Consider the following 14,681-nt stretch of genomic DNA (forward strand, 5'->3'; position numbering starts at 1 on the left):
TTCAGACACTATTTTGTCACAGTCTTACTCTTTTGCAACCTCTTATTCAGCCGCAGTTTGCTTCCCACACAAAACCCCCTTGAGTTTTCCAGGTTTTGCTCCTCACTCCTTTGCCCCAAACGCCAATCTTTGTGTTTATTGTCTTTTAGGCAAATCTAACAAGTGTGTCAGCATCTCCCTTCTCTGCACAGAGACTTTTTGCATGAGTGCTCAGAATCCGAGCAGGGCCCAGCGGCAGTCGACTGGCATAACGCGTTTGTCTCCTTTCATCTCTTAATATGGATTTGAAGGTACTATGAAATGTTCGGCTTCTGTTTAGCAGAAGCGCTGCTTGTTTTGCTGGGTGGTGGTTGGTTTTGGTTTTTTTTTTTTTCCAGGGGAAGGGAAGGAGGGGGGAAGTCTGGGTGTGGGGGAGAGAGTGGAAAACGTTGGCTCTGTCCATGGTCAAAGTAATTCAGCTGTAATCCCCCTTTCTCTTCCTCTCCTGGAGCTCTATTCATATTCTAATCACAGCTTTTCCTTCCCTAAACCAGCCACTTTATCAGAGCCCGAGCTTTGCACTTTTACTTCCACTTTCAGCACTTAGTACCGCCTTCAGAATAAGCAACTTTCTTTGCAGTCCTGCTCCCTTGCACCCCTAAAGGGAACCCTACAACGTTGTCCTAAATACCGCAGGTAACATTTTGTTCTTTTCATGTATCCCGGGGAGCACACACAACCGTCCCTTCTTTCTTGGAAGCGCCGTCTGGAGCTTCCCTTCTCTTCCAGACTTGCACGTCAAGTGCATACAACTTGTACAACGTGCCACAGCCCTGTACAACACATTTAGTTTACGTGCAGTCCCCGGCGAGCCAAGCAAAAATGCTTTGTGGGGGGGGGGTGCCAGGGACACACACAACTGGACCGTCAGCTCTGTTCATGGGCAACTTTCTCCGTGACCCCTCCCCAGACAAACTGAGCTTGCAAGACCTGGGGGGAAGGCAGCACACAACTCCATGTGTGTCTGTGAATGAGCCCAACTTAAAGCCCGGGGAGGGGTCGATCGATGGGGTCTTTACACACACCGCAGAGCCCGCACCCAAATCTCCTGCTTGTTTGAAGAGCTGAGCCAAATTTGAGTTCAGGCTATAATGAACCAAAGACGGGGAGGGGGGGGGGAGTGGAAAGGCCCCTGGAACTTTAAATCAGAAAAACGTTTCTAATGCTCTAACCGAGGAGGGAAGTCGAAGTGTTGGGATTGCGTAGATCTAAGGCCCCCCTTTTTGGAGGAAAGCTTTTCTTATTCAAAACAGCATCACAATGGGCTTCACATTGAGCCTTGCCACATCCCCATCTGACTAGCAGCCATTCATCAGGCTGGCTGGCCTATCAATGACATTTCTCCCATCAGGGCTCCTATAAAATGATGCTTTTTCCCATGAAACATCCGCAAACATTTTGACGGGTCTGGCTTTGCCCTGCTGGATTACTGAGTGTCCCTCTCTCTCTCTCTCTCTCTCTCTCTCTCTCTAACCTCCCCCCCCCCTTCTCTCTTCTCCCCTCTCTCTGTTCTCGGTGTGCATCTCTGAGCTAGGGGATCTCCAGACCCCGGGACTTTGGGGCTTCTGTACTGCCCATGGGAAGAGCATGCATTGTGGGTTACTGGAGGAACCCGACATGGATTCCACAGGTTAGTCCAAGACTCGAGACAACAGTCTCCCATTGCAGCCAAGTGGAGACTCTTCAACTTGACAGTGGTCACGGAGGAAATATACTAGACTCTAATAGGGTGATAAGTTACCCGGCTTCCAATCAAACGTGCAGGGGTGTGCGTGTGTGTGTGTGTGTGTGTATGTGTGTGCGCGCAGTTCACCAGAAAGAGAGCCCCCAAAAAGCTGTGTTCAAAACGTACAGGGCTGGCTGGAGCCCTGAGTTTACCCTTGCAGCTGTGGTGCAGGCTGGATTTCTCCTCGGGATGTCGGCAAACTAATTCCCTCTCTGCTTTCAGTTTTAGGCAGTTGACTAGATTTGAGAGGAGCCTTTCCAGGGCAATAAATGACGGTATTAATAAGGAAGGGTTGTGGGGTTTGTTTGGCTTTTTTTGGAATGACCTCATCCAAATGGCGTCTTGTGGGAATAGCTAGAATTCAAGCCGGTTTGGAAAGCGAGTCCATCGCTGGGGTGGACTGGCTGAGTAGGAAGTTTTTCTGATTTTTTCTAAATTCAAGCCAGGGTTAGGTGTAAAGACCTTGGCTGGAATGAAACGGAGACCGCGCCTACCCTCTTCCTAACCGCGGCAAGCAAAGAAAGCCCCAGGCTTCCTTAGACTAGAGGGGATGGATGCGGAGCTCAGTCAGAGGATCAAGTGTATTTGTCCAGTTCAGGCTGCAGCTTCCTGCCAGCCCCTGGCACTGTAGCGTTGGCAAGGCTCGTGCTTTGGAAACCAGGTGGCAGTGGATTGCGGTTTCCATGGCTGGTAATGTTGGGGCCAGGTTTGGAGGTATTCCCGAAGCACATGCTTTATTAGCTCCCTTAACTTAAGGCCTTCCATTTCTTCCCGATGCCAGCTGTCAGTTAGCTACCTTCCGAAACGAATCCACCCCCCCCCCCTTTTTGTGCCGTTCACCTGGCGTCCCCCTTTTCCCCCCCATTATGAAATCGATTTAATAATCTTGCACCCACAGAAATGACATTTCTAGATTTTTCTGTGTCCAGCCGGATTTTACACTCGGGCCACATCAGCCTGTCCTGATGCAACATATGACATAGGAAAGCAGTTCCCACTCAGAAGCAGATCCCTGAATCCATCAGTAACCTTTTCTAAGAAAAAAAACTTTCCAAACAGGTCGCTCGCTCGCTCGCCCTCAAGGCAAAGTCCTCTTTCAAAATAAGCCCAATTTGGAATCATTTCCATTTTTCACTTGAGAAATCGTAAGTGGCCATTTGCCCTGATTTGCGGCTTATATTCGCCTTCCGCAGGTTTCTATCGAGTTTTAGATTTCGGAGTAGCAGCCGTGTTAGTCTGTATCCGCAAAAAGAAAAGGAGGACTTGTGGCACCTTAGAGACTAACAGATTTATTTGAGCATAAGCTTTCGTGAGCTACAGCTCGCTTCATGTATCCGTTAGTCTCTAAGGTGCCACAAGTATCCTTTTCTTTTATCGAGTTTTAGTAATTTATAACTAATTACAAATTGCCGTGCTGAACGCACACTGGGGACCCGATCCTTCTCCCAACGAAGTCGGTCGGAGTTTTGCCGTTGACTTCAATGAGTACAGGATCCTGCCTTGCAATGTTGATCAAAGAGTAATTATAGGCCAGATTCTAGAGACCTTACGGGCTCAAAACTCCCAGTGCCTCCGTGAGAGTTTTATCCGATGAAGACCTACAGGATCCACCCTAATAGAACTAAAACTTCTCTTTGATTTGGCTCCTTCTCCCTGACCGTGCTATATTTTCCACTGGGAATTCTCCTGTGTGTGTGTTTCACTCGGATGCAAAGAATCTCTCTCCTCCAGCTCAATATCTTTAGGCACTTCTGAGGGAAGGAAACTAGGGGAGACCCATTACCGCTAGCATTTGGAGGACTCTCCAGAAGTAAGTTGGGGGGGGAAGTGTGTGTGAAAATATTGTAACATTTCAGAACCCCTGAAAGCCTGTCTGTTCTCTACCAATTATCACCGGTTCGGGTAGGAGTCGATGCTGTGTTTTGAAAGGGGCCATAGATATAAAGAAAGCCTAAAGTCTCCTAACGGATCGTATGCAAGTTTAAAGAGCAAGCCGCTTCCCCACCTCAGTGTGAGCTTCTTTCCCGCATAAGCAAACGCCAGATGTTTAAATCTTTAACAGAATTTATTTTGTAAATGCTGAGTGTGAGATCATTGCCCGGGTTTTTTTCTGTTAAAGCTCTAATTATTATGTGCATGCATTGAGAACTAAACGCAACAGCTGGAACTCAAAACCTTTCCCGGGGGGCAGGGGGGAGGGAATAGTCTGGCTGGGGCGAATTTACAAAGATGTGACCCTTTAACAAAAAAAAAGAACACAAAAAACCCCGGAGTTTGTTTTTCTCAGGATGAAAATGTTTTGAAATGAATGAAGCGTTGTACTCGCTGATTTGCAACACTCGCTCTAAGGCAGCCCACACTGCGCCTAGTTTTCAGTGGAGAGTCGTTAAACAGTAGGATAAAGTTGCCCCTCTTAGCAGGGACGCAAACCAGACTTATTTATGGGCACTGCTTGTTACTCATCGGGGGAACAAGCGATTGGAATCACAGATACTTTCCATCCCGACACTCAAACCTGTGCCCTTCGGCCGTCTCTGTGTGCTGCCGCCCTCTAAATGCGGCACGGTTATGAGGAATGGCAGCACGATTGATGAAGATAATATTAATCAGAAAACATTTTAGCCTTGCTAAGCAGATGGCAAGAAAAGTGGAGCTTTGCAGTTGTCTCATTCAGACACCTTAGCCTCCCTTTCAGGGGGCTTAATCCAATTAGCTTTTCTTCTGAGTTTCAGTTGTTATGTAAAGATCCTATGGCATTTGAGGAGAAATATAGCTTCATTGAAAAAAACCGCCAGCCATGTTTTAATTTCTCTTTATCAGCTTCCTTGGGTTTTTTTTTTTTTTTTTAAAAAGTAACGGGGGAACCAACCCAACCACTCCGTATCTTTGAAGTGCGAGGCACTGAAATCACTTAATAATCTTTGCTTTATAAAATAAAATGTCATCGGCTTAAATCTAGCCTAGCGAATCGTCAATTAAGATACAGCGTGCGTGGAAATTAGTTACTTTAAAGCCAATTCAAAGAAGAAATCGATTGCTACGACTCTGGAAGTATTACAAAATTGCCTCTCCTTTTAATGAGATCTTCAGCATCGTCTTGTGAATTTTTAGTAGGATTTTTGTTTTAAATAGCAACGTGCAAAGCTTCCCCGCCCCTTAATATGCAACAAGTGCTCAGAACCAAAGGCAAAATTTTGCTGGAGTGAAAGTGAAGGATGCATCCACACCCCGAGGGAGAGATTCCGTTTCCTTCTCTTTTTTTTTTTTTTGTCCTTCTAAAGAAATACCCTTTAGCTGAGGTGTGGGACAGGAGGGAAGAGAGATGATGAAGAAGAAGAGAATCACGTCTTATTAGCAGCAGGGATCCGAGAGCTCCGCTCTGGAAACTAATTGAAATAGACAAGAGGAAGCAGCAACCGGACTGGTGGTCCTGGCTCCTGATAGCTGAAGCGTTTCCCGATTGTCCAAACAAGGCTGTACAGGGGGTGGCTGGATGGAGAGAACCCAACCCGTGTTCAGGAAGGGAAAAGCCCCCAGATTTCTTCGCTTGGGACAGACGGTTATTAGTGCGTCTGCCCTTCCCCTCCCTTAATCGACGATGAAGATAGGCTGTTGATACTCTTGTCAGGGGACCCCTACTCTTGCTGGCGATGCTGTTTAAAGGCACGTACGGTCTAGCGTTGGGCAAAGACCCAGAAGTTTGACGGAGTAGGTGATTTTGTTTTCTTCTGCAAGGCGCTGGAAGTTAAAGTGTAAAAATCCAGGCCCTGCAGACGCACTGCTAGCTGGCGGCTCGCCCTGCCCTTTGTTTTAGACGTACAAAGGAAGAGCAAGGAGTAGTGGGGGATCTTCACAGAGGGTTTGGGTTTTATGGCCATAAGCCGAGAGAGCTTTTCCCCCAAGGGCTCATCCTGACTCATTAAAACGGACCCCAAACAACTAGTACCTGTTTGCCCGGAGGTGAAGGAGAGAGACTCATGGCCAGCCCCATCCCACCCCGCAACCAAGCCCCTGCCTAATCCGACTTCGGCCTCACCTCCACATGCCCTTTACCTCCCCAGTCAAAGGGGGAGTCCAACACCCACACGCCCTACCTTGGATTTTCCCCAAATCCCTGCCAGTTCCCCCCTTCTCTTCCTCCTGGGTCCCCTTCCTTCCTGCGCTCCATGCAGTCTCCTTTGTAATCCAGCTGGGAGCTTTCTCTGGGGGGTGGGGGGGAGCCGTTCCCCAGGGCAGCTGGCCAGGGAGGAAGCGGAGAGCTAGCCGCAGCCTGGCCAGGCGCATTGCACGGAAGAGGGCTACACCTGCCACACACACATTATGAACCAAGCCAAGGGTCGGACCCCGCAGTCTTTCATTCCGCCCCATCGCCCACCCTGCATTGGCTGGAGGGAAGGGCTGTCATTTCTGTACCTCTCCCAGCATTGATTCCTCTGGACACAATTCTGCAATCAGGGACAGGGTTAGGTGCTCAGACACCATGGTGATGGCTGCACTGCAAGCACCCAGAGAGACAAGGTGGGTGGGGTACTATCTTTATTAGTCCAACTTCTATTGACGAGAGAGACAAGCTTTCTAGCTACTCGGAGCTCTTCTGCAGGTAAGCACCTAGGCAGATAGAAGCCTCCTCATAGAGCTGGGCAGTCACTTCTGCGGTAGGGAAGTTATCTCCAGACTTGCCGCCTCACAATTTAAGGGCCAAAGTCTACCCCTCTTCGATGCAACCCCACTGAAGTAGGCACGGTGTGAGTGAGAACAGACTTTGGCCCTTAAATCATCACCATCTGCTCCTGCTGCTTTGAATAGCCTATTCCTTCCCATCCATCTCTAGGGCCTTTGAGACGGTGCAATTCTCCCCAGGGTGGGCCAGTCCCACTGCAATCCATGGGAGTCCAGGCCAGTAAGGGGCCTGCTGCAGGGAGAGGGCTCAGAGCTACCGCGCCTAGAATGCGAGTTGGCTTCAGTGAGCCTTGCGCGGGCAGAGCGGTGCTTTGTGCGCGCTGACGGTGCCCAGCCGCTGGAACGCACAGGCAGCTCTGCGCCTTCCGGCACACAGAGAAAGAAAAGTTTGCAAGGCAGTGGAAGTACTAATAACATGTTTCCATAGCCACAGCCCCGCATGGCATCACCATGGTGAATGCAGGGAGCTGGGGGGGGGTAGTAAAATATTATAAGTTTTCTGGGTTTTTTTGGTTCTTTAAAAGGCGTTTGGGAACCGGGGGGCACCGAGAAAGCAGCAGCGAGCTCACAACAAAGGGGGAGGGAATGAGTGAGTGGAAGGAGCAAGGATCCAATGGAGCATGCATGTCCCCCTCATACAATGTAGGAGCCCCTGCAGCTTGCTGTGAAATAAAACCATGCAGAAGAGAAGGGGCGAAACCCTGCTGAACAGCTCCAACAAATCATTCTTAATCACTCATTAACAATCCTGTCCAAACAAACTTGGGAGGGACGGGCATCTAGAACCATCAGTTCTCTGGCCACCTCGGAGAGCAATCTTCCTTCCAGCCAAATGATTAGTACTACCCACTTCCTTGCATCAGCTCACACAACGCAGCTGGATTTTGCATTGCACCTTTGGTTGACATAATCTTCTAGATGCTTCACAGAACTACCTAGCAAATGATCAGTGACAGAGAGAAAAGCAGAAGTGTAGAGACAAAGGAGAAAAGTGACCTGTTCAGCTGAGATTTGAAACGACTCTGTCTACTACCTGTTGAATAAGCATGCTAACAGTATTGCTTTTATATTTTCAGGACTGGGCAAAGAGCTAGTTTTCCCATAAATAAAGGAAATCTCTCATGTCATCTTAATATTGCGTGATACACTGTGCGATATTACTGAGTCACAGAGACACCAAACAGGCCTCACACCCAGAGATTCCACAAGAAGCAGGGTTCTGCAATGTATGATTCCCTCCCTCCCCCTAGATGACGTGCCAGAGTTTAATCCTTTCATCAAAACAGTAGCTTTGTTTTGGTGGTGGTCATGATGTGTTTATTTAGTTATTTTTAAGGCAGTTGTGTGTGTGCTCTCCTCTTTCCTACCTCCACATACCTTCAGCCATATCCCAGAAGTCAAAACCTCCATCACTTCCCATCCTTTTGGGTTCCAAAAGAACAGCATGTCTTTCCTAGGACAGGAACTGGAGACCATGCTAGTGTTGCCATCTTGCCAGGCATTATAAAACCCTCTGAGAATGATCTGTACCACAGGATGTCAGGGCTGGCGGGATAATGGAAAGGAGATAGTTTTGCAGTAGAATGTTTCTGCTGGATGTATGTTTAAAGTACGGAGACACTTATTGCTACAGATTTTTGGGCCCCGCGTTGCTCCAAATGAAATCAATGGCAAAACTTCCACTTACTTCAGTGGGAGAGGGATCAGGTCCTTTTGGGAGTGGTGGGACCTAAAGCTGATACTTCGGGCCTGATCCAAAGCCCATTAAACTCAATCAGAAGGCTTATTTATTTATTTCAGAGAGTCCTTAAAGCACTTTTGGTGTGAACCCTGAAATGCTTAAATCACGTGAAATGATGAAAGCATTTTAGCATTAGTCAAATTTTGGGATATATGATCATCGCTGCATGAGGATTATTATGATTCCCTGTGAATGAAGATGACATTATAGCTACATATCTTTGTTACTAAAACGTATCAGTTCATTTTAAACATTCTGATTTATTCATTTGCATTTTTTCAAAAAAAATCTAGAATGTGAACATTCACTCATAATAGCTATAAAGGCTTTCATACACTGATTTTGTTCATGAAAATTGGTATAAAGATGTAACCACTTTAAATCTTAACAAATATTAGTGTCCTAGTTGGCAAAGAGATTGATTATAAAACTTTAAAACATTTGAATAATAATATAGTATTTAACCTTAGATCTCAAGATTTTTGAAATTCAAATTAGTGGTTTATTTTGTTGCTGGAAAACTACCTATCTTTTCATAAGAAGTTTCCAAAACAATTTGCATTGTTCTCTAGGAGACAAACTGTTTATTATGGCTGAAGCATGTTATATTTCTTTATTGATTGCTTATGCTGTGGTAGAAATGTGCTTGTTATATTCTATACTTCCATATACATAGTGCATTATGTTAATGGAGCTGATCCTGTATTCCTTTTGCACCTTGAAGTTGATGTGGTATGGATATACAAAGGATACTGCGTTGAGTCCTATAGGGTATAAATCCTGTTAACCACATTATCTGATTTCATAGAAATGCACCAGTGAAAGAGAGAGAAATGGTTTTTCCTGTTTTCTATTGTGGTGCTGCTGGCATTATTTTGGTATTATACTGGCCGAACTCTTAGTGAGAACAGGATAGGCGCTAGGATCAAGACTTTACATTGTATCAATGAATTTATATTAAACCCTGCTTTTCAGAGATTTGTGGACTGTTATACTTTGACTTTCAAAGTTCTAGTCAGGGGAAAAAATCGTCTACGTTTTCTTCAATTGCTATTGAATTATTTCCAAAAGTTCAAGGGAAAGATGTGTTAGTTTTCTCAGATGTGTGTGTGAAATGAGTGAAGGTGCGTTATTTGCCTGCTGTTTATAAATGGTTGTTTTAAAACAAAAATATGCACACTAATAGCCTGGAGAGTGGCACATCTGTGCCTCATTTTGCAAAAGTAGAGTGAGAAAATATTTTTTTTTTAAGTTACAATCCTGAAGGTTTTACTCGGGCAAAATTCCTGTTGAAGAAAGGGCTCCAGAACTGGGCCCTCCGGACGTGTGTGAGACAGCAATGGTGCTTCCAGTGGACATTGTGCACTTGTGACCCCCCTGCTCTCATCTGATATACAGAACAGTCCTGCTTTACTGTGTAGTGTTCTTGTCTATTGAGTAAAATATTTATCAAATATTTAATCTGTTTATACAATGATGACTATTTTAACACCTTCATGCTGAGACAATAGGGTTCTGTGCTACATACCAATATTATTAAAATATAATGAAGCATAATTTGAAAATACCCTAATTATTTTAACCCCCCCCCCAAAGAATAATCAATCTGTGGGGAGGCGGGATTCAATAAAAATAAGGGGAATATGGAGGAGATGGGGAAAGGCTGGGTGGGGCAGCCGTGTCTGACTATAGAACATCAGGCTTTCCTGTTTGTTTATAAAGAAGGATGAGAGGAATTGGGGTGAATGTCAAGGGGAATGGGTTCCAGACTTTAGAGCCTCCCCCAGCAAAATCCTGACATTAAGGTGCAATGCTGGGATCGCTAAACTCGGGGTGGTGTCTGAATACACATCCCCCTTCAGGTCAAGACTCAAAGAGGTGGGCTCGAGTACAGCCAGAACTGTAACGACACCTTTGGAGCAGTGGTGGGTTGTCATGTACCTAATGCAGGTATGACAGGTTTCAGAGTAGCAGCCTGTATTCTAGTATTCTGTAGTCTGTATTCGCAAAAAGAAAAGGAGTACTTGTGGCACCTTAGAGACTAACAAATTTATTAGAGCATAAGCTTTCGAAGTGAGCTGTAGCTAATGCAGGTATGAAGTCCACACTTTGAGTGGTATTTGACATGACATGACAATAAAATAATCAGCTCGCTATTGCATGAATATTGAAGTAGGTAAATTTTCTGATTTCCCCCCTCATGTCTATTTCCATAGATCTGTGCTGAATTTTATATATTTATGCCATTGTAACTGAAAATGAATACTCTCAAAGACTTGATCCCGGTGGAGCCTGAAACTCAGCAGCTGAGTAAACGGACTGCTGACATTCTAGCTAGGATGATGGGTGGTATAATGGGTTTTGCCACGAAGGATACTATAGAGAACAGTAGTAACAAGGAAAGGTAATTGGTGATGATTACGCCAGTTTGGGCATAGAGAATGTTTTTTAATATGTACATAGTCATATATTTGTGCATGCACACGTGTGTGTGTGTGTGTGTGTGTGTGTGTGTGTGTATGTGTCTCTCTCTCTCTCTCTCTCTGTGTGTGCATGTCTCATTTGCATTCAGATGTAAGTGTGTATGTATACTATAATTTTCTACTTGATAGAGGGCCCGATCCTGCCATTTCCACCCCCATCGCTTCCATGGAAATCTCCTGTTGAAGTCAATGGGAGTTCCTCATACAGAGGGCTTGGCCTATAATGAGTTTTTATAATGCTTGTGAATATGTAATTTTATTTTGCATTCATGTCACATGTCTAACTGGCAGTTGTGGCTTTGCACCCTTCCTGTTTATTTTCTTCTTAGAGATTTGCATGAAGATCTGTTCATTAGGTATAAGACATCAGCTGCTGTTAGAAACTCTATCAATGGCAAAATACATTGACTTCAAACAGGGCCAAGATTTCACCCCTGAGTATAATTGATCATGTTAAATGTTTTTGGCAAGTTTTCCCCATGTTAAACTTGTCATAGAGAAAGAAAGAGGGGGTCAGCAGGAAGATGGGGCCCACTGGCTTCAATAACTGAGAAAAGGCTCCCTTGCAGTTTAAAGTGCCCCCAACCTACCCAAAGGAAGGACAAAATGCTCAACTCAGGAATGTTTTGTTTATTTCCCTGTGACTGTAGTTAAATGTGTGTGGTGGTGGGGTGGGGAGGGGTTTGGAAAGTGAAATTATGTCTCTAAATGGTCTTTGTTATATGACTGAAATAGCCAGTTCTCAGCAGCTAGCACACCAGAGTTCACAATTAACAAATTCTCACCAGGTTTCCTAAATAAGAGCTCCTATATTATGATGATGAGCAACAACAGAAGAACCAGGATAGCAGGATAGACAGGTGTCTTTCCGAGAAACAGTCCCAACTAAAACCCACAGCATTAAGAGACATTCATTCTAAAGCATTCAGCTCTTGATATGCATTTCGATTTCATTATTTTTCTGTGCTATTCCTGGCCTGATCCTGCAGTCCTTAGGTGGACAAAACTGCCATTGAAGACAATAGTAACTTTGGGCAAATCAGTACTACAGGGTTAGGCTCTTATGTTATGTCAGCACATCCATTGTAAACCCTATTATTCAGGGGGGAAGGTTAATTCAGTTGCAAAGTTGATAGCCAGTCTTGAAAGAAATTGGAGTTTTGCCTGAAGTCAGGACTTAAAGAGCAGATGATTAGAAATTGTTGTGGCTTAAGGAGAAATGTCCTGAGACACATTAGTATTTGAGTCGCTGCTGCTTTTTTTTTTTTTCTAATCAGTACTCACTCTTAAAGTTTTTGTAAAATCTGCTCTGATCAGAATAATACTAACGGGCCTCCCATAGCCAGCTTTCCCCAGCACAGCTATTTCAGGTGATGCAGCTAGTTGGGGCCTGACACCACAAACCTGTACTAATGAGCTTTCCCATTACATTGGATGGGGCTACCTGCAGGAGTAACAGCTACTCACCTGAGTAGAAGATTATAGGATCAGGCCCTGAGTAAGCAAAACACTGAAATACAGATGCTGTGAACTTTACATTGCTACACAGATTTACAGAGCCTGAACCAGAGCCTAATGGAGTCATTCACTGGGAGTCTCTCCATTGAAGCCAACAGACACTGGATTTCATCCTTAGTCTGTGGTACATTTATACTGCAATAAAATGGCAAAAAGAATTACAGTGAGAAATCATCCTGATTACAGCAGATAAAAGAGATGTAGGGTGAATAGTGATACACTGAATGGAATGATATAGTAGGTTAAAACATACTTTTCCTGTATTGTATTCATTTCTGCACAATATTTGATGAGTGCTAAAGCTACATGGAGACAGGGTGCACATGCTGTTGATGATGAAATCAAGTTGCCAGAGGTAACGCTGGGGGGGAAAGGCCTAAATCACACAACGTACGTTCAGCTTCTGGAGAAGCCTGTTTTCCTGGGCTTCTAAAATCTACCACTGGACATATTTTGGTGCAATGTGAAGGAAGCCCTGGGCCCTGAAAGGGGTTCTGCTTGAGTAGGCCCCTTCACCTGCACACAGCCTCCTTGCCCCAGCAGAGCTCCTTGCAGGTTCATGGATTTATTCCACCCACCCCGCTGCCCCCTCTGAAAACAATGGGAGCTGCCGAGTGCTGAACTCTTGGGAAGATCTGGCCCTCTGTTTTGCCTTTCTCGTCAATGGCAATGATAATGGAGCTCAAAGTTGTGGTTGATTCTGTAGCCCAGGGTTTCCCAAACTTGGTGCCAACATTCCTCTCCTAAACACAGGGTGATAGAGACAATATTTGCCCCCACACCTCAGTATAAACTAAGGCTGTCAAGCGATTACAAAAATTAATCACGATTAATCATGCAATTAATCTCACTGTTAATAATAGAATACCATTTATTTAAATATTTTTAGATGTTTTCTACATTTTCAAATATATCCATTTCAATGAAAACACAGAATACAAAGTGTACAGTGCTCACTTTATTTCACTTCTCTTTATTTTTGATTACAAGTATTTACACTGTAAAAAAACAAAAGAAATGGTATTTTTCAATTCACTTAATATAAATACTGTAGGGCAATCTCTTTATCATGAAAGCTGAACTTACAAATGTAGAATTATGTACAAAAAAACTTGCATTCAAAAATAAAACAATGTAAAATTTTAGAGCCTGCAAGTCCACTCCATCCTACTTCTTGTTCAGCCAATTGCTCAGACAAAGAAGGTTTCAGAGTAGCAGCCGTGTTAGTCTGTATTCGCAAAAAGAAAAGAAATACTTGTGGCACCTTAGAGACTAACAAATTTATTTGAGCATAAGCTTTCATGAGCTACAGCTCACTTCATTGGATGCATCCGATGAAGTGAGCTGTAGCTCACGAAAGCTTATGCTCAAATAAATTTGTTAGTCTCTAAGGTGCCACAAGTACTCCTTTTTTTTTCTTCAGACAAAGAAGTTAGTTTACTTTTTCAGGAGATAATGCTGCCCACTTCTTGTTCTCACTTTCAGGTGACCTTGTAAACAGGCATTCTCATAGCACTGTTGTAGCCAGCGTCACAAGATATTTATGTGCCAGATGCGCTAAAGATTCATATGTCCCTTCATGCTTCAAACACCATTCCAGGGGACATGCGTCCATGCTGATGATGGGTTCTGCTCGATAACAATCCAAAGCCGCATGGACCGACACATGTTCATTTTCATTATCTGAGTCAGATGCCACCAGCAGAAGGCTGATTTTCTTTTTTGGTGGTTCGGGTTCTGTAATTTCCGCATTGGAGTATTTCTCTTTTAAGACTTCTGAAAACATGCTCCACACCTCATCCCTCTCAGATTTTGGAAGGCACTTCAAATTCTTAAACCTTGGGTCGAGTGCTGTAGCTATCTTGAGAAATCTCACATTGGTACCTTCTTTGCGCTTTGTCAAATCTGCAGTGAAAGTGTTCTTAAAATGAACAAGATGGGCTGGATCATCGTCTGAGACTGCTATAACATGAAATACATGGCAGAATGTGGGTAAAACAGAGAAGGGGACATACAATTCTCCTCTCAGGAATTCAGTCAAAAATTTAATTAATGCATTATTTTTTTAATGAGCGTCATCAGGATGGAAGGATATCTTCTAGAATGGTGGCCAAAGCACAAAAGGACATACAAATGTTTAGCATATCTGGCACGTTAATACCTTGCAACGCTGACTGCAAAAATGCCATGCAAAAGCCTGTTCTCACTTTCTGGTGACATTGTAAACAAGAAGTGAGCAGCATTATCTCCTGTAAATGGAAACAAATTTGTTTGTCTTAGCAATTGGCTGAACAAGAAGTAGGACTGAGTGGAACTGAGTTTTCTGCGGAAAAGGACCTAGGGGTGACAGTGGACGAGAAGCTGGATATGAGTCAGCAGTGTGCCCTTGTTGCCAAGAAGGCCAATGGCATTTTGGGTTGTATAAGTAGGGGCATAGCGAGCAGATCGAGGGACGTGATCGTTCCCCTCTATTCGACACTGGTGAGGCCTCATC

The 14,681-nt window shown here is 44.4% G+C and overlaps 1 protein-coding gene across 3 annotated transcripts in view; it reads left to right on the forward strand.

Annotated features, from left to right (window-relative positions):
* The first annotated feature begins 1,297 nt into the window (after nt 1-1,297).
* Nucleotides 1,298-14,681, forward strand: part of RFX4 (regulatory factor X4) — a 132,861-nt gene continuing 119,477 nt past the window's right edge. The window contains exon 1 of one of the 3 annotated variants that reach the window (XM_038387701.2): nt 1,298-1,669. In XM_038387701.2, coding sequence (XP_038243629.1) covers nt 1,627-1,669 — 43 coding nt within the window. In that variant the 5' untranslated portion in view covers nt 1,298-1,626. The remainder of the gene's footprint in view (nt 1,670-14,681) is intronic. The other 2 variants (XM_043519619.1, XM_038387700.2) reach the window with 2 other exon arrangements.

Source organism: Dermochelys coriacea, chromosome 1, assembly GCF_009764565.3.
Source record: "Dermochelys coriacea isolate rDerCor1 chromosome 1, rDerCor1.pri.v4, whole genome shotgun sequence".
In the NCBI taxonomy this organism is placed as follows: Eukaryota; Metazoa; Chordata; order Testudines; family Dermochelyidae; genus Dermochelys; species Dermochelys coriacea.